Source organism: Gorilla gorilla, chromosome 6 (genome assembly GCF_029281585.2).
Source record: "Gorilla gorilla gorilla isolate KB3781 chromosome 6, NHGRI_mGorGor1-v2.1_pri, whole genome shotgun sequence".
Taxonomy (NCBI): Eukaryota; Metazoa; Chordata; class Mammalia; order Primates; family Hominidae; genus Gorilla; species Gorilla gorilla.
The window spans coordinates 85,761,007-85,785,486 of record NC_073230.2 but is presented as its reverse complement, the minus strand read 5'-3'; the positions used below and the strand labels follow the sequence as shown (position 1 = coordinate 85,785,486).

At 49.6% G+C, this 24,480-nt stretch overlaps 2 protein-coding genes across 6 annotated transcripts in view; both read right to left on the bottom strand.

The window, feature by feature from the left end:
* Positions 1 to 23,933, bottom strand: part of LOC101145093 (probable E3 ubiquitin-protein ligase DTX2) — a 162,092-nt gene extending 138,159 nt beyond the window's left edge. The window contains exon 1 of one of the 2 annotated variants that reach the window (XM_063708196.1): positions 23,873 to 23,933. The gene's annotated coding sequence lies outside the window, so the exon portion shown is untranslated. The remainder of the gene's footprint in view (positions 1 to 23,872) is intronic. The other variant, XM_063708201.1, reaches the window with a different exon arrangement.
* The window catches only part of LOC101143607 (zona pellucida sperm-binding protein 3), a 39,267-nt gene extending 15,240 nt beyond the window's left edge, over positions 1 to 24,027 (bottom strand). The window contains exons 1-2 of one of the 4 annotated variants that reach the window (XM_055392870.2): positions 23,873 to 24,027; positions 1,815 to 2,039 (exon numbers count right to left, since the gene is read on the bottom strand). In XM_055392870.2, coding sequence (XP_055248845.1) covers positions 1,815 to 1,973 — 159 coding nt within the window. In that variant the 5' untranslated portion in view covers positions 1,974 to 2,039; positions 23,873 to 24,027. Of the gene's footprint in view, positions 1 to 1,814; positions 4,888 to 23,872 lie in introns of those variants that run through there. The other 3 variants (XM_055392873.2, XM_055392872.2, XM_031006239.3) reach the window with 3 other exon arrangements.
* Positions 24,028 to 24,480: the final 453 nt, after the last annotated feature.

Sequence of the window (24,480 nt, the reverse complement as noted above, 5' to 3'; positions counted from 1 at the left end):
AGAAGCTCCACAGGTGGGGTTAATAAAAGAGGGTCTTGCTCTGCCTTCCAGGCTGGAATGCAGTGGCGCAATCGTAGCTCACTGCAGCCTCCAAATCATGGGTTTAAGCAATCCTCCCACTTCAGCCTCCCAAGTAGCTGAGACTAAAGGCAGGCGCCACCACACCCTATTTTGTGTGTGTGTGTGTGTGTGTGTGTGTGTGTGTGTGTGTGTGGTAGAGAAGGGGGTCTCATTATGTTGCCCAGGGTGGCCTTAAACTCCCGGACCCAAGTGATCCTCCCATCTCAGCCTCCCAAAGTGCTGGGATTATAGGCGCCATTGCACTCCAGCCTGGGCAATAAGAGCAAAACTGTCTCAAAAAACAAAAACAACAACAAAAAAATACCACTTATCAGCTTCTAACCTATTAAAGCCCATTTCACAGAAGGTGGGGGAGCCAGGCACCTGGCTCCCCAAGTAAATCTAAGACATGTTTGTGAGCCTCTAAACTGGAATAATTCCTCAAGTAACTCCTGCGGCTCTCTGGCCTCCCTCTCCAGGAAAACAAGGGCCTCGAGTCCTCAAAGAGAGCCCAGGAGACCACACTTAAGACCAGAGCTCTGGCCGGAGGGCTCCAGGGGCTGGACTTGCCCCCATCCCAGGCAAGCTACTGGGTCTAGGCCCAGGTGAGGAGGAGCCAGGTTTCCCTGAGGCGGGAGAGGACAGGCCCTCCATGGGACCACAGGAACTTGGTCCAGGGATCAGGGTTTAGCTGGGGAGCTGTGTGCCCAGCCCTGCCCTGCTGTAAGGCCTCTCCTTGCAGCCTCTTTCCCCACTGGCTAGGGAAAGGGAGGTCTGGCCTGGATTTCTTGGTCTTTTCCTGCATATACCACAGGTTAAGCCTCTCCCCCTTGGAGCTGCCCCCAGGGACCCACTGATGCTTTTAAGGTCTTTAACACCAAGGTTATGATGCCCCCGCCCCCATACCACTTATCTATGTGGGATTTTTTTTTTTTTTTTTTTTTTTTTGAGGCAGAGTCTTGCTCTGTTGCCTAGGCTGGAGTGCAGTGGCACAATCTCAGCTCACTGCAACCTTTGCCTCCTGGGTTCAAGCGATTCTCCTGCCTCAGCCTCCTGAGTAGCTGGGATTACAGACACGCACCACCATGCCTGGCTAATTTTTGTATTATTAGTAGAGATGGGGTTTCACCATGTTGGCCAGGCTGGTCTCAAACTCCTCAGCCTCCCAAAGTGCTGGAATTACAGGCGTGAGCCACCACACCAGGCCCCAGTTAGTTTTTTTAAAGGCTTAAGAGATGGGGTCTCACTATGTTGCCCAGGCTGGCCTCAAACTCCTGGCCTCAAGTGATCCTCCAGCCTTGGCCTCCCATAGTGCTGGGACTACAGGCATGAGCCACTGCACCCGGCCCACTTGTTGTTTTTAAGATAATGTATACTTTGGGTCTCTTCAGAATGAGTTCCTAATGCCCCCAGCATTAGAAACAGCCGCTTAGGCTACCCACAGGGCTACCCTATCACGCAGGCCTGTGTGTGTCACAAACCCACCTGAGTGAGAGTGGCGTGGCTTGGGCCAGCCTGAAGTGCACGGCCACCTCTGGCTCCACCCCACCGACCCAATGTCGGCCATCAGAGGCAGGAGATGCCCTGGGTCTGGTGCCCTCAGTGCCAGCTTCAGGCCTCAACTGGGCCACCTCCCCACCTACAAGTGAGAGGGATCCACCCAACCCCACCTCCCACCGACGGTGGCCACAGTCCCCATACCCGGCTGCCTCAAACATCCTCCCACCGAAGCCAGGGCCCCCAGCCTCTCTCACCTGCATGCTGTTGCCACACTCGTGGAGTCCAACCTCAAACCTGACCACATCCTCTGTGTCCATGGAGACCAGAGGCTCACAGGCCTCTGGGCCCAAGGTGAGGTCAGCAGCCCTGATGAGCTTCCCGGTGCCAAAAAGGTCTTTGCTGACCATGACCATCAGAGTGGCCTCCTGACACTCCACCAGTACGGGCTGTACGGACGTCTCAGGACGGCTGGCTCCACCCTGCAAGAGCCAGAGGGGTTGGGGGTAGTACAGCTCAGTACTACCCCAGAGCAGGAGGCAGATGAAGAGCCTATAGCTCAGCTCCATGGTGCCTGCAGAGCAGCAGGCAGCCGCCTCTGGTCATCTTATACCCATGGGATGCTGGCTGCTGCCACCTGGGCTCTCAGCTGCCTTCCTTCCCTAGCCAGCTGGGCCCTTGTTGCATAAAGTGGTCTCCATCCAGAAGCATCAGTAACACCTGGGAGCTTGTTAGAACTGCAAACTCTCAGCCTTCACCCCAGCATGACCACAGCAGAATTTGGTTTTTAGCTTGGAAATCCCCCACGTGTATCCACGTTAAAGTTTTTTTTTGCTGTGTGTGTGTGTGTGTGTTTGTGGTTTGTTTGTTTTTGTTGTGTTTTGTTTTGTTTTGAGACAGAGTCTCGCTCTGTTGTCCAGGCTGGAGTGCAGTGGTGTGATCTCGTTTCACTGCATCCTCCACTTCTCAGCCAGGTTCAAGTGATTCTCCTGCCTCAGACTCCCAAATAGCTGGGATTACAGGAAGGCATGCGCCACCGTGCCTGGCTAACTTTTGTATTTTTGGTAGAGACAGGGTTTCACTATGTTGGGCAGGCTGGTCTTGAAGTCCTGACCTCCAGTGATCCTCCTGCCTCGGCCTCCCAAAGTGCTGGGATGACAGGTGTGAGCCACCGCGCCCGCCCCAGCCCACTTCAAAGTTTTTAGCTTGTAAATCCCCATGTGTATTCATGTAAAAGTTTGCAAAGAGTGTGCTGCCTGCCTGGTGCACCACAATGTATCACAGCTTCCCTCCGATCCCCTGCTGGCCCTGCCCTTAGGAAGCTCACAGCCCGGCAAGGGAGCTGTCCCAGGTCTGTGGGGGACACAGGAGAAAGCCCTTGATTGAAGGGTCAGGGGGATTAGATCTGAGACATAAGGAGCTCATTCCAAGTGTGAGAAAAAGGAGGCGGTATCAATTAGGAGACAGGAGGAATTTCATGGGTCTCTGCCTTATTTTATGGGAGGCCGGGGGGTAGGTCAGTTCAGGCAGAGGCAGCTGTGTGAAGAGAGGTGGAGAAGGGGCCCTGCGTTCTTCATTCCTGGGTGAATCCCCCGGAGTTCATACTGAGACACAGCAGAAGCGGGGCTTGGCTTCAGCTCACCCCCACCAGGGCATTCTTTTTTTTTTTTTTGAGACAATCTCACTCTGTTGCCCAGGCTGGAGTGTAGTGGTGCAATCTCAGCTCACTGCAGCCTCCGCCTCCCAGGTTCAAGCAATTCTTCTGCCTTACTCTCCTGAGTAGCTGGGATTAGAGGCTTGTTCCACCACGCCCAGCTCCTCACCACAAGGGATCCGCCCACCTCAGTCTCCCAAAGTGCTGGGATTACAGGCATGAGCCACCACACCTGGCCCAACCACTGCATTCTTTCCTGCATTCCCAGTGATTACCAGACCCATACCACGATTTCACTGACGTCATCATGTGGAAACATGCCTATTACTTAAGAGAATCCCAGGAACTGACCTTAGGAGATTCAAATATCAAACCAAGGTTGTGGAGTGTCCCACCTCAGGAAGGAATGCTGAACTGATTGACAGCCTTGTTGCCACCAGAGAGACTACCAGGTGGCCCATAACTCAAGATAACCATGGCAACCAGATAATGCCAACCTGCATACCTTCACGTGCTTTGCCCAGCCCAGCCGGCATGCCCTATCCCTGATGTAAATTCCCATGCTTTGCCTAATAAAAAAGCCCTCCTGGCTCTTTTTGGAGAGTCAGATAGAAAAATCTCTATCTCTTTCCCTCTCTCTCTCTCTTTCCCTCTCTCTCTCTTTCCCTCTCTCTCCCTCTCTCACCCTCTCTCTCTCATGCTGCCTCCTTTATGTCTGGGCATAAGCTCCAATGAAGCTTTGTCTAGGAAAACTCGTTTAGCCTCCTGTCAATTTCTTTTCTTTCCCTTTCTTTTTCTTTCTTTTCTTTCTTTCTTTCTTTCTCTCTCTCTCTCTCTCTCTTTCTTTTGAGACAGGATCTCATTCTGTCACCCAGGGTGGAGTGCAGTGGTGCTATCTCGACTCACTGCAACCTCCGCCTCCTGGGTTCAAGTGATTCTCCACCTCAGCCTCCTGAGTAGCTGGGATTACAGGCACCCATCACCACGCCCGGCTAACTTTTGTATTTTTAGTAAAGACGGGGTTTCACCATGTTGGCCAGGCTGGTCTCGAACTCTGGACCTCAAGTGATCCTCCCTCCTCGGCCTCCCAAAGTGCTGGGATTACAGGTGTGAGCCACTGTGCCTGGCCCTCACGTCAATTTCTTTTCTTTTCTTTCTTTCTTTCTTTTTTTTTTTTTGAGACGGAATCTTGCTCTGTCGCCCAGGCTGGAGTGCAGTGGTGCGATCTCAGCTCACTGCAACCTCCTCCTCCCAGATTCAAGCAATTCTCCTCCCTCAGCCTCCTGAGTAGCTGGGATTACAGGCGCCCGCCACCAAGCCCAGCTACTTTTTGTATTTTTAGTAAAGACAGGGTTCCACCACGTTGGTCAGGCTGGTCTGGAACTCCTGACCTCAGGTGATCCGCCTGCCTCGGCCTCCCAAAGTGCTGGGATTATAGGCGTGAGCCACCGCGCCTGGCCACCTCATGTCAATTTCTATTGCACTGAGGGCCTGAGGACCCATGGTTGGGGTAGGTAACCTGGTGAAGCCTCAGGTCCCTGGGAGTGAGAGTAGCAATTTAGGAGGCTGGGGAGGTGGGCGGGCAGAACCCTGTGGGTGCCAGGCTGAGATGCTGGACTTAGCCCTGTGGGAAAAAGAGGCCATGAAAGGAATAGTATTGGCCGGGCGTGGTGGCTCATGTCTGTAATCCCAGCATTTTGGGAGGCCGAGGTGGGCGGATCACCTGAGGTCAGGAGATCGAGACCAGCCTGAGCCAATATGGAGAAACCACGTCTCTACTAAAAATACAAAATTAGCCTGGTGTGGTGGCACATGCCTGTAATCCCAGCTACTTGGGAGGCTGAGGCGGGAGAATCGCTTGAACCCGGGAGGTGGAGGTTGTAGTGAGCCAAGATCACACCGCTGTACTCCAGCCTGGGCAACAGAGCAACACTCTGTCTCAAAACAAAACAAAACAACAACAACAACAAAAGTCTACTGCAAGGGTCCTATCAGGAGATGATGAAGGACTGACAGGTACAGCATGTACCAATGGCCTACTCTATGCTGTCCCTGGGTGAAATTCCTGCAAGAGAGGAGGAAGAATACAAAAACTAATGGCATTAGCTGGGCATGGTGGCTCATGCCTGTAGTCCCAGCTACTAAGGAGGCTGAGGTGGGAGAATTGCTTGAACCTGGGAAGCAGATGTTACAGTGAGCCGAGATTGCACCACTGCACTCCAGCCTGGGCGAGACTCCATCTCAAAAAAAAAAAAAAATTATACATATATATGTGTGTGTATATATATATAATTTTAAAAAATTAAAAATTTGCCAGGCATAATGGCTCACATCTGTAATCTCAGCACTTTGGGAGGCTAAGGTGGGAGGATTGCTTGAGCCCAGGAGTTCGAGACCAGCCTGGACAATACAGTGAGGCCCCATCTCTACAAAATCAAAGAAATTAGTCAGGCATGTTGGCACACACCTGTAGTCCTAGCTACTTGGGAAGCTGTAGTCCTAGCTACTTGGGAACCTAGCTACTTGGGTTGCTTGAGCCTGGGAGTTCTAAGCTTCAGTGAGTCATGATCATGCTACTGCATTCCAGCCTGGGCAATAGAGTGAGACCTCATCTCAAAAAAATGTGGAGATGGCGGGGCGCAGTGGCTCACGCCTGTCATCCCAGCACTTCGGGAGGCTGGGACGAGCAGATCACGAGGTCAGGAGTTTAAGACCAGCCTGGCCAATATGGTGAAACCCCATCTCTACTAAAAATACAAAAAATTAGCTGACGTGGTGGCACACGCCTATAATCCCAGCTACTCAGGAGGCTGAGGCAAGAGAATCACTTGAACCTGGGAGGTGGAAGTTGCAGTGAGCTGAGATCGTGCCACTGCTCTCCAGCTTGGGTGACAGACTGAGACTTAGTCTCACTAAAAAAAAAAAAAAGTGGAGACACACACACACACACACACGTGGAAATATATATGTATGTGTATATATATGTTATATATAGACATAAATATAAAGAGATACAGGGAGAGAGGGAGGATATGTATCAATCTTCATATTGGCTGAACCTGGGTAAAAGGTAAACAGGTTTCTTAGTGTTATCTGTGCAACTTTCATCAGTTTAATTTCAAAATAAAAAGTAAAACAAAAAATAACCAAAAACATAAAAAATTCTCTGTGTCAGATTCAAGTGAGACAGAAGACGATGCTGTTAACCAAGTTCCAAAAGCAATTGCTAAAACAAAATATGAAGTTCCTAGGTATAAAACAGACAAAAAAAGATATGTAAGATCTTTGAGGAAAAATTAACAAAACTGTATTGGCAGTCAGAGTAAAGAATGCCTAAATTTACAGAGGTATTCCATGTTCATGGATGGGAAATGCAATATCATCACTATTTCAATTCTCCCAAAATTAATCTGTAATTTCTATCAAGATCCCAACATGTTTTAGCCGTATGTGGGCAGAGCTTAGTAAACTGATTCTAAAATTTATATGGAAGAGCTAAGGATCAAAAAGCCAAGGTTTTTGCAGAAAAAGAACATCTGGTGTGAGTGTGGTGGCTCACACCTATAATCCCAGCACACGATTTTGGGAGGCCGAAGCAGGAGGATTGCTTGAGGCCAGGAGTTTGGGACCAGCTGGGCAACATAGTGAGACTTTATCTCTATGAAGAAGAAGGAGGAGGTGGAGGAGGAGGGAAGAAGAGGAAGAGGAATAGGAAGGGGAAGAGGAAGGGGAGGAGGGGGAGGAGGAAGAGAAAGAAGAGGCTGGGCATGGTGGCTCATGCCTGTAATCCCAGCACTTTGGGAGGCCGAGGCAGGAGGATCACTTGAAGTCAGGAGTTTGAGACCAGCCTGGCCAACATGGAGAAACCCCATCTCTACTAAAAATACCAAAATTAGCTGGGCGTGGTGTCGCGCGCCTGTAATCCCAGCTACTGGGGAGGCTGAGGCAGGAGAATCGCTTGAACCTGGGAGGCGGAAGTTGCAGTGAGTGAGCCAAGATTACGCCACTGCACTCCGGCCTGGCGACAGAGTGAGAGTCTGTCTCAAAAAAAGAAGAAAGGGAGGAGGAGGAGGAGGAGGAGAGGAGGGGGAAAAAGGAAAGAAAAAGAAAGAGAAAGAAAGAGATATAGAGGGGGAGGGAGGGAGGAAGGGAGAGAGAAAGAGAACGAAAGAAAGAAAAGAAAGAGAGAGAGATAGAAAAGAAAGAAAGAAAAAGAAACAAAGAAGGAAGGAAGGGAGAAAGAAAAAGAACATCATGAGACACACACCCTAACAGATATAAAAACATATTATAGAGCTATGGTAATTAAGACACATTGCTGTTAGGACAGAAAAGAAACAGTGGAATAGATGAGAGAGCCTAGAAACAGCCACGTGCATATGTGGAAACATGATACCGGACGGAGGAAACAGATGGACTCTTCAAGAAAAGGAGCTGTGTCAATTATTATCCATCTGGGGAAAAACTGGATTTCACTTCCCACATAAAAATGAATTCTAGATAGATTAAAGATCTGAATGGGAAAGAACAAAACTAAAACTTTGAGAAGAAAATATGATCTTCAGGGCAGAGTGAGCTGGAAAATATTTGCTAAATAAGACCCTACCCTCCAAAAATAATGCACAAATCATAAATAAAAAGTGACTTTTTAGACCACTTTCATAAATAATGACCAAAATTATTATAACAATAATGACCATTTATTGCTTATTCTCAATACGGCAGGGACGAGACCGAGTCCCTTAATCCTGACACTCATCTAGGAGGCACTATTTGCTCCATTTTACAGCTGAGGGAATAAGCACTCAGAGAAGTTAAGGAACTTGCTCAAGTTTGCACAGCCAATGAGGAACCAAACCAAGATTCAAGAGTCTCTCTGATACTTTCTGTTTGAGTTAACAACACCCAATGTGTACATTGGGGGAGCTATATCCAAAAAATAACTCCAATGCAAAGATGTGTTATTATTTTGGCCTTTTGTTTTCTGAGACAGAGTCTCGCTCTGTGGCCCAGGCTGGAGTGCAGTGGCACGATCTCCGCTCATTGCAAGCTCCGCCTCCCGGGTTCACGCCATTCTCCTGCCTCAGCTTCCCAAGTAGCTGGGACTATAGGCGCCTGCCACCACGCCCGGCTAATTTTTTGTATTTTTAGTAGAGACGGAGTTTTACCGTGTTAGCCGGGATGGTCTCGACCTCCTGACCTCGTGATCTGCCCGCCTTGGCCTCCCAAAGTGCTGGGATTATAGGTGTGAGCCACCGCGCCCAGCCTTTGTTTTTTTTTTTTTTTTTTTTGAGATGAAATCTCGCTCCGTGGCCCAGGCTGGAGTACAGTGGTGCTATCCTGGCTCACTGCAACCTCCGCCTTTCAGGTTCAAGCGATTCTTCTGCCTCGGCCTCCTGAGTAGCTGGGATTACAGGTGCGTGCCACCATGCCTGGCTAATTTTTGCATTTTTAGTAGAGAAGGTGTTTCACCACGTTGGCCAGGCTGGTCTCGATCTCCTGACCTCAAGTGATCTGCCTGCCTCAGCCGCCCAAAGCGATATTTTGGCCATCTTAAGGACTTTATGGACTCACTCAGATATTCAGTAGGTGTTTTAAAAAAATAGCACTATTCGCCAGGCAAAGTGGCTCCCATCTAGAATCCAAGCACTTTGGGAGGCCAAGGCGGGTGGATCACCTGAGGTCAGGAGCTGAAAACCAGCCTGGGCAACATGGCGAAATCCTGTCTCCGCTAAAAACACAAAAAATTAGCCAGGTGTGGTGACTACGTGCCTGTAGTCCCAAATACTTGGGAGGCTGAGGCAGGAGACCCGCTTGAACCTGGGAGGCGGAGGTTGCAGTGAGCCGAGATTGTGTCATTGTACTCCAGCCTGGGCAACAGAGTGAGATTGTGTCTCAAAAAAAAAAAAAAAAAAGAAAGCACCATTAAAGGCCAGACATGGTGGCTCATGACTGTAACCCCAGTGCTTTGGGAGGTGGAGCTGGGAGGATCAATTGAGTCCAGGAGTTCCAGCCCAGCCTGGGCAACATAGCAAGACCCCATCTCTGCAAGAAATAAAGTAAAATTAGCCAGGCGTGGTGGTGTGTGCCTGTAGTCCCAGCTACTAGGGAGGCTGAGGTGGGAGGATCACTTGAGTCCAGGAGTTCAAGGCTGCAATGAACTATGATCACACCACTGCACTCTAGCCAGGGAGACAGAGTGAGATCTTGTCTCGAAAAAAAAAAAAAAAAGAATAAAAGAATAAATAGTACTTTTCTTTCTACTTGTCAACCTGGGAAGACAAAATACCTGGCGTGTGATGGAAAATAAGAGGAACCACAAATTGGAGAATGTGCCAGACACATATACATACATAGTGATGATCATTAATTCTACAGCCAGAATTCATTAATTCTGTTTCCAGACTTTAGCTGGAAGGACCTCAGTGGGCTGAGATTTAGCCCATTTTTTGCACAGTAAGGGATGCAATGAAAGTTAGGGATATGAGGCCGGGCACGGTGGTTCACGCCTGTAATCCCAGTACTTTGGGAGGCCGAGGTGGGCCGATCGCCTGAGGTCGGGAGTTCAAGACCAGCCTGACCAACATGGAGAAACCCTGTCTTTACTGAAAATACAAAAAATTAGCCAGGCATGGTGGTGCATGCCTGTAATCCCAGCTACTTGGGAGGCTGCAGCAGGAGAATCGCCTGAACCTGGGAGGCGGAGGTTGAGGTGAGCCGAGATCGCACCATTACACTCCAGCCTGGGCAAAAAGAGCGAAACTCCGTCTCAAAAACAAACAAACAAACAAAAACTGAAAGGGATATGAAAGGAAAGGGTCTCTGGAGTATGTGGGGACACTTTTCACTACCTCATCATTAAATGCCAAATTATATATATATATACACATATATATGTATATGTATACATATGTATGTGTATATATATGTATGTATATATGTGTATGTATATATGTATGTGTGTATATATGTATGTATATATATGTATATATATGTATGTGTGTATATATGTATGTATATGTAGAGAGAGAGAGACAGCATCCTGCTCTGTTTCCCAGGCTGGAGTGCAATGGCATGATCTTGGCTCACTGAAGCCTGTGTCTCGCAGGCTTAAGCGACTCTCCCATCTCAGCCTCCTGAGTAGTTGGGACTACAGGTGCATGCCAGCACACCCAGCTATTTTTTTGTAGAGACAGAGTTTTACTATCTTGCCCAGGCTGGTCTCAAACTCCCGAGCTCAAGCAATCCTCTTGCCTCAGCCTCCCAAAGTGCTAGGATTACAGATGTGAGCCACCTGCCCGACTAATATATAAAATTTATAGCCTGTTTCACCTCGCATGTGACCCTGACTGCAGCTAAGGAAAATAAATATTTTGTACAATATTTTGGCTTTTTATTTTGTTGAGACAGGGTCTGGCTGTCCCCCAGGTTGGTATGCAGTGGGGCAATCATGGCTCACTGCAGCCTCGACTTCCAGGGCTCAAGCAACGCCCCCACCTCAGCCTCCTGAGTGGCTAGGACTATAGGTGTGCGCCACCATACTTGGTTAATTTTTGTATTTTTTTGTAGAGCCAGGGTTTCACCATGTTGCCCAGGCTGGTCTTCAACTCCTGGGCTCAAGCTATCCTCCTGCCTCAGCCTCCCAAAGTGCTGGGATTACAGGCTGAGCCACTGCACCCACTCTGCTTTCTTTTTTTTTGAGACGGAGTTTTGCTGTTGTTGCCCAGGCTGGAGTGCAATGGTGCAATCTTGGCTCACTGCAACATCTGCCTCCCAGGTTCAAGTGATTCTCATGCCTCAGCCTCCTGAGTAGCTGGGATTATAGGTGTGCAACACCACACCCGGCTAATTTTTGTATTTTTAGTAGAGACGGGGTTTCACCATGTTGGCCAGGCTGGTCTCGAAATCCTGATCTCAAGTGATCCGCCTGCCTCAGCCTCCCAAAGTGCTGGGATTACAGGCATGAGCCACTGCGGCTAGCCCTAGCCTGCTTTTTATTATAGAGTGTTTAAAATCACCTACAAAATAAAATGTAGGCCGGGTGTGGTGGCTCACGCCTGTAATCGCAGCACTTTGGGAGGCCGAGGCGGGTGGATCACGAGGTCAGGAGATCAAGACCATCCTGGCTAACATGGTGAAACCCCATCTCTACCAAAAATACAAAAATAATTAGCCGGGTGTGGTGGCGGATGCCTGTAGTCCCAGCTACTTGGGAGGCTGAGGCAGGAGAATGGCGTGAACCTGGGAGGCAGAGGTTGCAGTGAGCCGAGACTGTGCCACTGCACTCCAGCCTGGATGACAGAGCGAGACTCTGTCTCAAAAAAAATAAATAAATAAAAAATAAAATAAAATCTAAAATAAGAATCAAATCCACTCCCGCCACCCCCAGCCATTGGTAACCACTGTCATAGTTAATAGTTTGTGCTGAATCATTCCAGGCCTTTTTTTTTTTTTTTTTTTTTTTTGAGACGGAGTCTCACTCTATTGCCAGGCTGAAGTGCAGTGGCGCGATCTCGGCTCACTGAAACCTCCGCTCCCCGGGTTCCAAGGATTCTCCTGCCTCAGCTTCCCAAGTAGCTGGGACTACAGGCATGCGCCACCACACCTGGCTAATTTAGCAGAGACAGGGTTTCACCATGTTGGCCAGGCTGGTCTTGAACTCCTGACCTCACGTGATCCGCCCACCTCGGCCTTCCAAAGTGCTGGGATTACAGGCATGAGCCACCGCGCTGGGCCTCGTTCCAGACCTTTTAATGCCTATATCGTAATTGTAAAATGTGCTTACTAAATGCAATGTGGTATCCTGGATTGGCTCCTGGAACAGAAAAAGGACATTAGTGAGAAAACTGGTAATACTCGTTGAAATAAAATCTGTAGTTTGGTTAATATTAATGTGCCAATGTTAATTTCTCAGTTTTGACAAATGTACCATGGCTGCATAAGATTTGGAGTTGTGCTGGTTACTGTGGCACTCATCTTGCATCTGTAGTGCCAGCTACTTGGGAGGCTGAGGCAGGAGGATTGCTTGAGCCCAGGAGTCTGAGGCTGCAGTGAGCCGAGATCGCACCTCTGCACTCCAGCCTGGGCAACAGAGTGAGACCCTGCCTCTAAAAAAATAAAATAATTATGCTGAGTGAAATAAAGGAAACTCAAAAGTGTTCATACTATATGGTGACTTCCATTGTTGTTGTTGTTTTGAGATAGGGTCTCGCTCTGTCACCCAGGCTGGAGTGCAGTGGTGCGATCTCGGCTCACTGCAACCTCCGCCCCCCAGGTTCACGCCATTCTCCTGCCTCAGCCTCCCAAGTAGATGGCACTACAGGCGCCCGCCACCACGCCCAGCTAATGTTTGTATTTTTTAGTAGAGATGGGGTTTCACCGTGTTAGCCAGGATGGTCTCGATCTCCTGACCTCGTGATCAGCCCGCCTCAGCCTCCCAAAGTGCTGGGATTACAGGTGTGAGCCACTGCGCCCAGCCACTATATGGTGACATTTATATACAATTCTTTTTTGGCCCGGCATGGTGGCTCACGCCTGTAATCCCAGCACTTTGGGAGGCTGAGGCGGGTGGATCACGAGGTCAGGAGTTCAAGACCAGCCTGACCAACATGGTGAAACCCCATCTCTACTAAAAATACAAAAATTAGCCAGGCGTGTTGGTGGGCGCCTGTAATCCCAGCTACTCAGGAGGCTGAGGCAGAAGAATCACTTGAACTCAGGAGGCGCAGGTGGCGGTGAGCCAAGATCACAGCATTGCACTCCAGCCTGGGTGACAGAGCAAGACTCCGTCTCAAAAAAAAAAAAAAAAAAAGGAGGAGGAGGAGGAGGGGAAGGGGAAGGGGAAAGGGAAGGGGGAGAAGGAGAGTCTGTTCCTGCATGAGGAGGTCTTTTCCTAACTGTCCTAAATGGAATCATCAGCACTTGAGTGTTACTGACCTCCCAGGAGCGGAAGTGTTGAAGAAGCACGCATTCCGTAATAGGCAAACTCAGAGAGAATCCACTTACAGACCATAGGCAGATTTTCCCACTCTCCAGTCATGCCAGGCTGCTCCCAAAGGGTCTTTGAGGAGGAAAATCAGTGAACCAACCCCCTAGGCACCTGCAGCTTCTCATGTCAGGAAAAACCACTTGTCAGAATCCATTTATCACACCTTGAGGTGGTGACTTAGGTACTAAAATTTTTTGCTTTCAAATACAAATATTAATATGGGGCTGGGTGCAGTGGCTCACACCTGTAATCCCAGCACTTTGGGACGCTAAGGCAGGCGGACCGCTTGAGGCCAGGAGTTCAAGACCAGCCTGGGCAACATGGCGAAACCACATCTCTACTAAAAGTAAAAAAATTAGCCAGGTGTGGTGGCACACACCTGTAATCTCAGCTACTTGGGAGGCTGAGGCATGAGAATCACTTGAACCCAGAAGGTGGAGGTTGCAGCGAGCTGAGATCACGCCACTGCACTCCAGCCTGGGTGACAGAGGAAGACTCTGTCTCAAAAAAAAAAAAAAAAAAAAAAAAAGAAGAAGAAGGAAAGAAAGAAAAATCAGCATGGGCCAGATGAGGTGGCTCATGCCTATAATCCCAGCACTTTGGGAGGCTGAGGCAGGAGGATTGCTTCAGCCCAAGAGTTTGAAGCCAGCCTGGGCAACATAGTGAGACTTTGTCTCTACAAAAAATACAATAATTAGCTGGGCATGGTGGCGCACGCCTGTAGTCCCAGCTACTCGGGGAACTGAGGTGGGAGGATTACTTCAACCTCGGAGTTCGCAACTGCAATGAGCTATGATCACGCCACTACACTCCAGCCTGGGCAACAGGGAGAACTTGTCTCAAAAAATAAATGAATAAATAAAATTAAAATATTAGTCTGTTTTGTTGTTGTAAATCAATTGAGGTTTTTTTTTTAAAAAAAAGTTTTATTTTGAAATCATTATAGATTCACGGGAAGTGGTGGCTGGGCATGGTGGCTCAAGCCTGTAATCCCAGCACTTTGGGAAGCCGAGGTGGGAGGATTGCTTGAGCTGAAGAGTTTGAGACTAGCCTGGCCAACATGGCAAAACCCTGACTCTACTAAAAAAAAAAGACATAAATTAGCAAGTTGCGGTGGCATGCGCCTGTAGTCCCAGCTACGCAGGAAGCTGAGAAGCTGAGGCGGAAGGATCGCTTGAGCCCAAGTGGTTGAGGCTGCAGTAAGTTGTGATCACAGCATTTCACTCCATACTGGGCAACAAAGCAAGACCCTGTCTCAAAAAAAGAAGAGGCCAGGCACAGCGGCTCACACCTGTAATCCCAGCACTTTGGGAGGCCGAGTTGGGTAGACCATGAGGTCAGGAGTTCAAGACCAGCCTGGCCAACATGATGAAACCCCGTCTCTACTAAAAATAGAACAATTAGCTGGGCGCAGTGGCACGCGCCTGTAGTCCCAGCTACTTGGGAGGCTGAAGGAGGAGAATCATTTGAACCCAGGAGGCAGAGGTTGCAGTGAGCCGAGATCACATCATTGCACTCCAGCCTGGGCAACAGAGAAAGACTCCGTCTCAAAAAAAAAAAAAAAGAAGAAGAAGAAGAAGAAGACAAAGAAGAAAGAAAAGAAAAGAAAGGAATGTATAGGGATGTGTGGTTACCCTTCACCCTAGCTTCCTCAATGTTTACATCTTTTTTTTTTTTCTTTCTGAGACGGAGTTTTGCTCTTGCTGCCCAGGCTGGAGTGCAATGGCGCGATCTCAGCTCACTGCAACTTCCGCCTCCCGGGTTCAAGCGATTCTCCTGCGTCAGCCTCCCGAGTAGCTGGGATTATAGGCATGCGCCACCACCCCTGGCTAATTTTGTATTTTTAGTAGAGATGGGGTTTCTCCATGTTGGTCAGGCTGGTCTCAAACTCCCGACCTCAGGTGATCTGCCTGCCTCGACCTCCCAAAGTGCTGGGATTATAGGCGTGAGCCACTGCGCCCAGCAATGTTTACATCTTACATAAAATTATAATACCAAAACCAAGAACATGACATGATACAAGGTGTGTGTATAGTTCTGTTATTTTATCATATACAATTAAGATACAAAACTATTTCATCATCGTAAATACCCCTTTGCACTACCTCTTTGTAATCACACCCACTCTTGCCCTCCACAATCCTTAAACCTAAACATTACTAATCTGTTTTTCACCTGTGCAATTTCATCATTTTGAAGATGTTTTATAAACGGAATCATACAATGTGTGAGCTTTAAGACTAGCTTTTTTTACTCATTATAATGCCCTTGGGATCCATCCAAATTGTTGCATATACATCAACAGTTATTCCTTTTTTATCTTTTTCTTTTCTTTCTTTTTTTTTTTTTTTTGAGACAGAGTCTCACTCTGTCCCCCAGGCTGGAGTGCAGCGACGCAAGCACAGCTCACTGCAGCCTCAACTTCTTGGGCTCAAGTGATCCTCCCACCTCAGCCTCTCGTGTAGCTGGGTCCACAAGAATCACCATGCCTGGCTAATTATTTTATTTTTGTAGAGTTGGAGTCTCACTGCGTTTTCCAGGATGGTCTCAAATTCCTGGGCTCAAGTGATCCTCCTGCCACAGCCTCCTGGGTAGCTGAGACTACAGGCACATGCCACCTCACCCAGCTAAAGGAAATTTTGAATGCTTCCAGTTTTTGGCTATTACAAATAAAACTGCTATGAGCATTCACATACTGGTTTTTTTTGTGAAGATGTAAGTTTTCATTTCTCTGGGATAAATGCCCAGGAGTACAATTGCTAGTTCATATGGTGAATGTACATTTAGATTTTTAAGACACTGTCAGACTATATTTCAGAGTATCTGGACCATTTTACATTCCCATCAGCAATGTGTGAGGAACCCAGTTTCTCCATATCCTCACTAGCATTTGATATCACCAACTATTTTTTTTTTCAGCCATTCTCATAGGTGGGTGGCAATAACTCATCATCGTTCTTTTTTTTTCCCCTAAAACAGGGTCTCTCTCTGTCGCCCAGGCTGGAGTGCAGTGGCACAATCATAGCTCACTGCAGGCTCAACCTCCCAGGCTCAAGTCATCCTCCCACCTCAGCCTTGCAAGTAACTGACTACAGCCCAGTGCGCACCATCATGCCCGGCTATGTTTCTAATTTTTTATAGAGATGGGGTCTCCCTATGTTGCCCAGGCTGGTCTTGAGCTCTTGGTCTCAAGCGATCCTCCTGCCTTTGCTTCCGGAAGTGTTGGGATTACAGGCATGAGCCACTACTCCTGGCCACTGTTTGCTTTAATGGGAAAGACGAGAGCTTGCTTAGAAACCGAAAAATCTGATTGGGAAGGAGCAGCTGAACGTGGAAGACAGATAGATGTGCAGATGGAGGAAAAGAGGTCCCTGAGATGACGGAAGGAATGGAATCTGGACTTCAGGGAAGGGGCTTCCCCAGGCCAGGAGAGGAGGGAGGGAGGAAGGACGGGTGCGGGCAGCAGGGGCGTGGAGCTTCTGCAGCATGGTGATGGCAGCCTTCCATCAAGTATTTTCTTTTCTTTTCTTTTTCTTTTTTTTTCTTTTCTTTTCTTTTCTTTTTTTTTTTTTTTTGAGATGGAGTCTTGCTCTGTTGCCCAGGCTGGAGTGCAGTGGCGCGATCTCAGCTCACTGCAACCTCCACCTCCCGGGTTCAGGCGATTCTCCCACCTCAGCCTCTCGAGTAGCTGGGATTACAGGCACCCGCCACCACACCTGACTAATTTTTGTATTTTTAGTAGAGACGGGGTTTCACCATGTCAGCCAGGCTGGTCTCGAACTCCTGACCTCAAGTGATCTGCCCACCTCAGCCTCCCAAAGTGCTGGGATTACAGGTATGAGCCACCTCGCCTGGTACATCTAGTACTTTCTTTTTCCAAGAAATAGGAAACAGCATCATGACCAGGAGTCAGGAAATTAAGTCCTGCCGGGCCCACACTCATGCCACCTGTTTTCCTCCCTTGGCCTCAGTCTTCCCAGCCTCACCATAAAAAGCTGGGACTGGTCCCCAATTTGTTTGATCCTCAGGAGCTTCTCAACATTTTTTTTTTGGCCAGGTGCAGTGGCTCATGCCTGTAATCCCAACACTTTGGAAGGCTGAGGCAGGAGAATCCCTTGAACCCGGGGAGACAGACGTTGCTGTGAACCGAGATCACACCATTGCACTCCAGCCTGGGCAACAAGAGCGAAACTCCATCTCAAAAAAAAAAAAAGAACTACACAAGAAGGCAAAATTAGGCTGGGTGCGGTGGCTCACACCTGTAATCCCAGCACTTTGGGAGGCCGAGGCAGGCAGATCCCTTGAGGTCAGGATTTCAAGGCCATCCTGGCCAACATGGAGAAACCCAGTCTCTACTAAAAATACAAAATTAGCCTGGCATGGTGGTGCATGCCTGTAATCCCAGGTATTCGGGCGCTGAGGCATGAGAATTGATTGAGCCTGGGAGGCGGAGGATGCAGGGAGCCGAAATCGTGCCATTGCACTCCAGCAGCCTGGGTGACAGAGAGAGACTCTGTCTGAAAAAAAAGAAAAAAGAAAAAAAAAGAAGGCAAAATCAGCAGCCCCCGAGTGAGGTTGCGAGGTCCTGTCTATGTGGGAAACCCACTCCATACACTGTGGCTCCTGGGACCATTTCCAAACCCTCAGCTGAGATGTGGGTCGGGACATCATCAGGCGGGACTCCTGGGCTGGATCAGGGCTACCTCCAAAGATCAGGATGCTTGGCTGCCCTGCAAAGGGGTGGAGACCTATCCAGGCCTTTCTGAAACCTGAACCCTGGGGTGGGGGGGCTGTGGGGGGAGGAGGGGCTGCCTGGCCTTGAGAGTCCTTGCCTCCCCCAACCACATAGTTCCGCCTCCACCTGGGTGCCCTTTTTCTGGGGCCGCTCCAGCTGGTGCCGGCCACCTCCACTCCCCTTTGCTTCTCGCTGTCCCTAAGGTCGGATGGGGACGGGCTGGGGCCACCAGCCAGCTCCATGGACAGGGACTTTGCCTCTGCTCACCTTCCAGCTGTGGAAAGAAAAGAAGAAACGCCTGTGTTGATTTCCATTTGGAAGATCCTTCCTCCTCCTAAACTTCCAGGGGCAGACAAAGTGATTCGATCTTGGATTGACTGTAGAAGAAGGGACAGAAAGAGCCCAGAACATTCCCCCAGGTATGAATCCTTCGCTTTTGCTGGAGTGTTTGTGCGTGTGTGCGTGTGCATGCGTGTGTGTGTGTGTGTGTGACAGACAGAGAGAGAGAGAGGCAACCATTTCCCACTGGTCAGATGGGAAATTGTCCTTGTTAATCTCTCAAGCCCCTTCTGGCTGCTGTTTTCTATGATTCTGTAGCCATCACCTTGATTCAGTCACTCAACAAACATTTCCTGAGTATCCACCCTGTGCCAAGTGCAACCACTGAATGAGATCTGGTTTCCACCCTCAAGGGTCTGCAGTCTCGATAGAGAAACAGTAATGATAACAATAGGTACCACACCTAGAGTGGGCCAGACACTGGGCTAAGCCTTGTGAAAACATTTGCTCATTGAACTTGGCAAAAATGATAAGGGGTAAGTGGATCACGAAAGCCATTTTACAGATGAGAACACTGAGGCTTTGCAAGGTGAAGGTCATACAGCTAGGAGATGGTGGAGGTGATGCTGCAATATGAACCGCTGTGTTAGGCTGCCGGCTGTACTGTAGAAAATGTAGGCAACAGATGGACTCAGAAAGGGATATGAAGGGATGGCAGGGCTTTCAAGAGCCCTAATCACCAAGGACAGGGAGGGATGAAGGCTCGTCTTGCCAGTGTTCCCTTGGGCGTGAAGCAGGAGCAGACTGGAGGGGCCCACCTTGGAGCTGGGAGGGTAGGAGGCAGGCTTGGCGGAGGGCTCTGGGGTCACCTGGGATTTGAAATCTGTGGGGATCAGGATCGGGGGTCCTTCTCCCTCATGCCTGGGCTGAGGTGGCAGGGGATAGAGGTGGGGAAGCTGAGGATTCCTGGCAGGGTCTCTGGAAGTTGCCTGTCCCCAGGGTGGGAGCTGATCTGGCCTGAGGGGCCAGTATCCCAGCAGCCTGAGAAGTGGGTGGCACCAAGGCCAGGAGGCAAAAGGAGGCCAAGATAACTATGTGCCCCCCCACAACAAGCAAAGACTGGACTGTTTCTTTCCCCCTCCTCATGGTTCTCAGCTCCCATCTCCCAGCTGTCCCCAGTCCAGGCAGAAGGAGGACAAAAGGTGATTATTCCACTGGGGGCTGTCCTGGGCCCCGTGAATGGGGTGTTGAAATCCCTGTGTCCGCATCCAGATAGGCTTTCATCTTCTCCCCAACCAGACTTTGTACACCAGGGCACAGGTAAAGCCAGAGAGAGGAGGGGGTTGGAGGGACGGTGGGGAGCTCCTTCTGGGACAAGCACCCATGTCCCCCAGTCCCACTCTCAGTGTAGCCCAAACAGAACCATCCTCTCCACCACCGCCTCCTACAAAGTCCCCATCAGGGTGGCGGGGAGCCAAATGGATGCTCCTAGCTCCCTGACCCCCAATACCAAGAGTAGCCCAGTCCTGCCAGTTCAGTCTCCCACATATCCTTCGCATCTCTCCTTCCTCTCTGCCTCCTATGGCCTGGAGTCTGGACAACTGCATCAGCCTCTAAACCAGCTTCCCATCTCTCCCCAGCCAACCAGTCCACAGTCCACACAATGCATCAGACCCTTGCTAAAAGTCTGCAAGAAAAGGGGACGTGAGAGAGGCTTCTGGGACGCTGGTTACATGGTGTGAATGCTCTTTGAGCTCTAAGCTCATGGTCTATGCACTTTTTTTTTCTTTTTAGTTAGAGACAGGGTCTTACTCTGTCATTCAAGTTGGAGTGCAGTGGCATGATCATGGCTCACTGCAGCCTTGAACTCCTGGGCTCAAGTGATCCTTCTGCCTTAGCCTCCCAAAGCACTGGGATTACAGGCATGCACCACCATGCCCAGCTAATTGTTTTTTAGTTTTGTAGAGATGGGGTCTCACTATGTTGCCTAGGCTGGTCTTGAAATCCTGGGCTCAAGAGATACTCCCTCAATTAGCTGGGTGTGGTGACACCCGCCTGTAATCCCAGCTACTCAGGAGGCTGGGGCAGGAGAATCGCTTGAACCTGGAAGGTGGAGGGTGCAGTGAGCCGAGATTGCGCCACTGCACTCCAGCCTGGGTGACAAGGCGAGACTCTGTCTCAAAAAAAAAAAGAGATCCTCCCGCCTCAGCTTCCCAAAGTGCTCACAGGAGTAAGCTGCCACACTTGGCCTAGAGTTAATTTAAATCAGGGCCAAGCCTGGTGGCTCACACCTGTAATTCCAGCACTTTGGGAGACCGAGGCGGGTGTATCACTTGAGGTCAGGAGTTCCAGACCAGCCAGGTCAACATGGGGAAACCCCGTCTCTACTGAACATACAAAAATTAGCCGAGTATGGTGGCACATGCCAGTAATCCCAGCTACTCGGGAGGCTGAGGCAGAAGAATTGCTTGAACCCAGGAGGTGGAGGTTGCAGTGAGCTGAGATCAGGCCACTGCACTACAGCCTGGGTGACAGAGGGAGGCTCTGTCTCCAAAAATAAATAAATAAATAAATAAATAATTTAAATCAGAAGAAATGTGCCAATAAAATGAGAAAAATATTAAGTAAATCATAGTTACCATGACACACAAATACATAAAAAAAGTGAAGGAAGGTCTGAGAGAGTAAACGCTGCTTACAATGCTCGGCCCATTTTGGGTGGAAAGGCCTTGAAGATTTTTTTTTTTTTCTGATTTAGGATTGGGGTATTAAAAACAAAAAAAGTGCAAGACAGGAGGATCACTTGAGGCTAGGAGTTTGAGACCAGCCTGAGTAACACAGCACGAGAGCCCATCTCTACTAAAAAGAAAAAAAGAAAAATAATTAGCTGGGTGTGGTGGTGCGAGCCTGCAGTTCCAGCTCCTCAGGAAGCTGACGGGAGGATCCTTTGAGCCCAGGACAGGGAGGTTGCAGTGAGCCATGATCATGCCACTGCACTGCAGCCTGGGTGACAGAGTGAGACCCTATCTGTAAAAAATAAAAAGTAAAAAAATTCTTTAAAGTAAAAAAAGTTAATTAATTAATTTGAAAGGGAGACTTTATATTGTTCTGATAAACGGAAAACCAGAGTCCTTTTTAGAAGGCATTGTACAATTTAAAAAGAATTATTGAAAATAAAACAATACATGAGTATCTATATCCTCCCAAATTAAGTGGGTTGCTGTCCGTGGCACCAATACTATATTTCGAATGCAAAGACCAGGTGCAGTGGCTCATGCCTGTAATCCCAGCACTTTGGGAGGCTGAGGCACGTGGATCACCTGAGGTCAGGAGTTCAAGACCAGCCTGGCCAACATGGCGAAACCCCATCTCTACAAAAAATGAGCCGGGCGTGGTGGCGGGTGCCTGTAATCCCAGCTACTCAGGAGGCTGAGGCAGAAGAATCGCTTGAACCCGGGAGGCAGAGTTTGCAGTGAACTGAGATCGCACCATTGCATTCCAGCCTGGACGACAGAGCGAGACTCCATCAAAGAAGGAAAGGAAAGGAAAGGACAGGAAAGGACAGGAAAGGAAAGGAAAGGAAAGGACAGGAAAGGACAGGACAGGACAGGACAGGACAGGACAGGACAGGAAAGGAAAGGAAGAAGGAAGGAAGGAAAGAAAGGGAGGGAGGCAAGAAAGGGAGAGAGGGAGGGAAGGAGGGGCAGAAGGAAGGAAGGAAAGAAAACAAAATCAAATGTGCAGCCCTGGAGGATAACCTCTGAGTCCTTGGGCTGGTCATGGTTTGGGCCGAGCCAACCCTGCCAACCCCCTCTCCCACCATTTGCCCTCTTCACACATCCTCAGCTACAGCCATGACCGACTCCTCATGCGTTTCCATCCAAGCAGCATCTTTCTCACCTCCCAGCTTTTGCCTCTGCCGTCGTCTCCACTCAGAATGCCAAAGGCAAGTGGAAATGTCATTTTCCCCTGAAGCTGACCCCTCTAGGATCAGGTTTTAAATCAAGAAACAGCAGTTAGTAAAAACAAAGGTACAGATGTTGGATCCGTGTGCTGTGCCTGGGGACTGAAAATCACCAGATTTATTTTCCAATAGCCTGGGTGGAGCAGGAGGTACAACAGTCTTCCTCCACCCACTTAACAATCAAGGAGATGGTTGAAAAAACAACAAAAAGCAAACAAAAAAACCCTGAGCTCTTTTTAATATTTTTTATTATTATTAGTTTTTGGAGACGGAATCTTGCTCTGTCACCCAAGCTGGAGTGCAGTGGCGTGATCTCGGCTCACTGCAGCCTCCGCCTCCCAGGTTCAAGCTACTCTCCTGCCTCAGCTTCCCGAGTAGCTGGGATTATAGGCTCGAGTCACCACGCCTGGCTCTGAGCCCTTTTCTTAAAAAAAAAAAAAAAGTTCGTTTTTTTTGTTTGTTTGTTTTTTGTTTTTTGAGACGGGGTCTACCTCTGTCGCCCATGCTGCAGTGTAGTGGTGTGATCACGGCTCACTGCAGCCTCCAACTCCTGGGCTCAAGCGATCCTTCTGCCTCAGCCTCCCAAGTAGCTGGGACTACAGGCACCCACCAACACGCCCATCTGATTTTTTATAGAGACAGTGATCTCAGGAATCCTCTTCGTTTCCCAGGCTTGTCTCAAATTCCTGGACTCAAATGATCCTTCCACCTCGGCCTCCCAAAGGGCTGGGATTACAGGCATGAGCCACCGTGCCTGGCCTGAGCCCTTTTACAGAAAACTCTAAAAGGACTTCATAAGCCAGTCTGGCAGCTAAGCATCCAGGAAATCAACACACCAGAGAGGGTAAATATTTAAGGTCACAGAGCAACCGAATCAGAGGGCTTGCTATCCGGATGGCTTAAGCCCGGATGGTGGCTACCAGAAAGTCTACCTTCTAGAGCGCTAGAGGAGCTAGGAAGGCATGCAGAAATATTCTGAGTTTCTCAGGGGTCCAGGCGTCTGTACACATGCTATTTATTTCCATCGCTGTTGGCGCTTAGAGAAGTGGAGCCAGCTTGGAGGAGGAGGGCAGCTGGCTGAGACAGTCGCGATGAAAGCGCAGCTCCAGAAAAGGGAACCGAGTTCTAAATCTTTTTCGGCACCCCTTACGCACCCCAAAAAGTGACCCAGGGCCCCAGAACTCCTGGGAAGACCCCCCACAGGAAAGCAGGGAAGCAGAGTTAGGAAGCAAACTCCTCCAAAGTACAACCCCCGGCCCAGTGAGTCCCTTCACCTGGGGGTAGACCCCAGCAGGACCAACCCCTCGTCAGGGAGCCGGTGGCAATCTCGTCACCGCCTCCTCCGGGTACTTTGGCAAGGGGTGCGCGCCTTCCGAGCGACCCGGAACCGCGCCCCTCCGCCTGCGAGCCCCTCAGCCTTCATCCGAACGTCCCCTTTCGCACGCGGCACCCTGTCCCGTCCAAAGCTGCCGGCGCCTCCCAAGTCCCCCAACTCCCGCCCTCAGGACCTTGATCCCGGAGACCGATCCCCCCGACCTCCCGGGACCCCCGGGTGTCCCCGCCGCCCCGGCCGTCGGCCCCCCTCACACCCACGCCCGCCCCCTTCCGGTCCCAGCTAGGCTCCGGCTCCCCGCCACCCCACGCCCCTGGGACCGCAGCCCTAGCGACGCGCAGGTGGCCTGCCCGCCCTCTCACCGAGGCTGAGGAGGACAAGAGGACGGGGCTGAGGGCACCACCGCGCTCGGGCTGCAGCCCCCGCTCGGCCTGGGCAGGGCTCTGGCTGTGGCTCCGACTCTCAGGAGAAGGCAGCCAGAGTGAAACTCCGCGTCGCAGCTTCCCAGCGAGCCGCTGCGCATGCCCGGGGCATGCGGCCTTCTGGGAAATGTAGTCCCGATAGGGCCCATGGGCGGGCAGAAGGCGGGGCTCAGCGGGGAAGGGCTCAACCCAAGGCGCACCTGCTCAGGTCTATGTTTTCTTCCTTCGCCTGCTCACTCATTGACTTATTCCTTCATTAATTACTGACTTAATTTTAACTAGTTTTTACTAGTACATACGTGGTGCCAGTACATACATGTGCTACTGTTTCTCTTTTTTTGTTTTTAAAATTAATTTTATTTTTCTTTTTTGTACAGATGGGGGTTTTGCAATGCTGCAACGTTGCTCAGGCCGATCTCAAACTCCTGGCCTCAAGCGATCCTCTTGCTTCATTCAGCCTCCCAAAGCACTGGGGTTGCAAGTGTGAGCCATCGAGCACAACCTTTTTAAATTTAAGTTTTTTTCTTTTTCTTTTTTTTTCTTTCTTT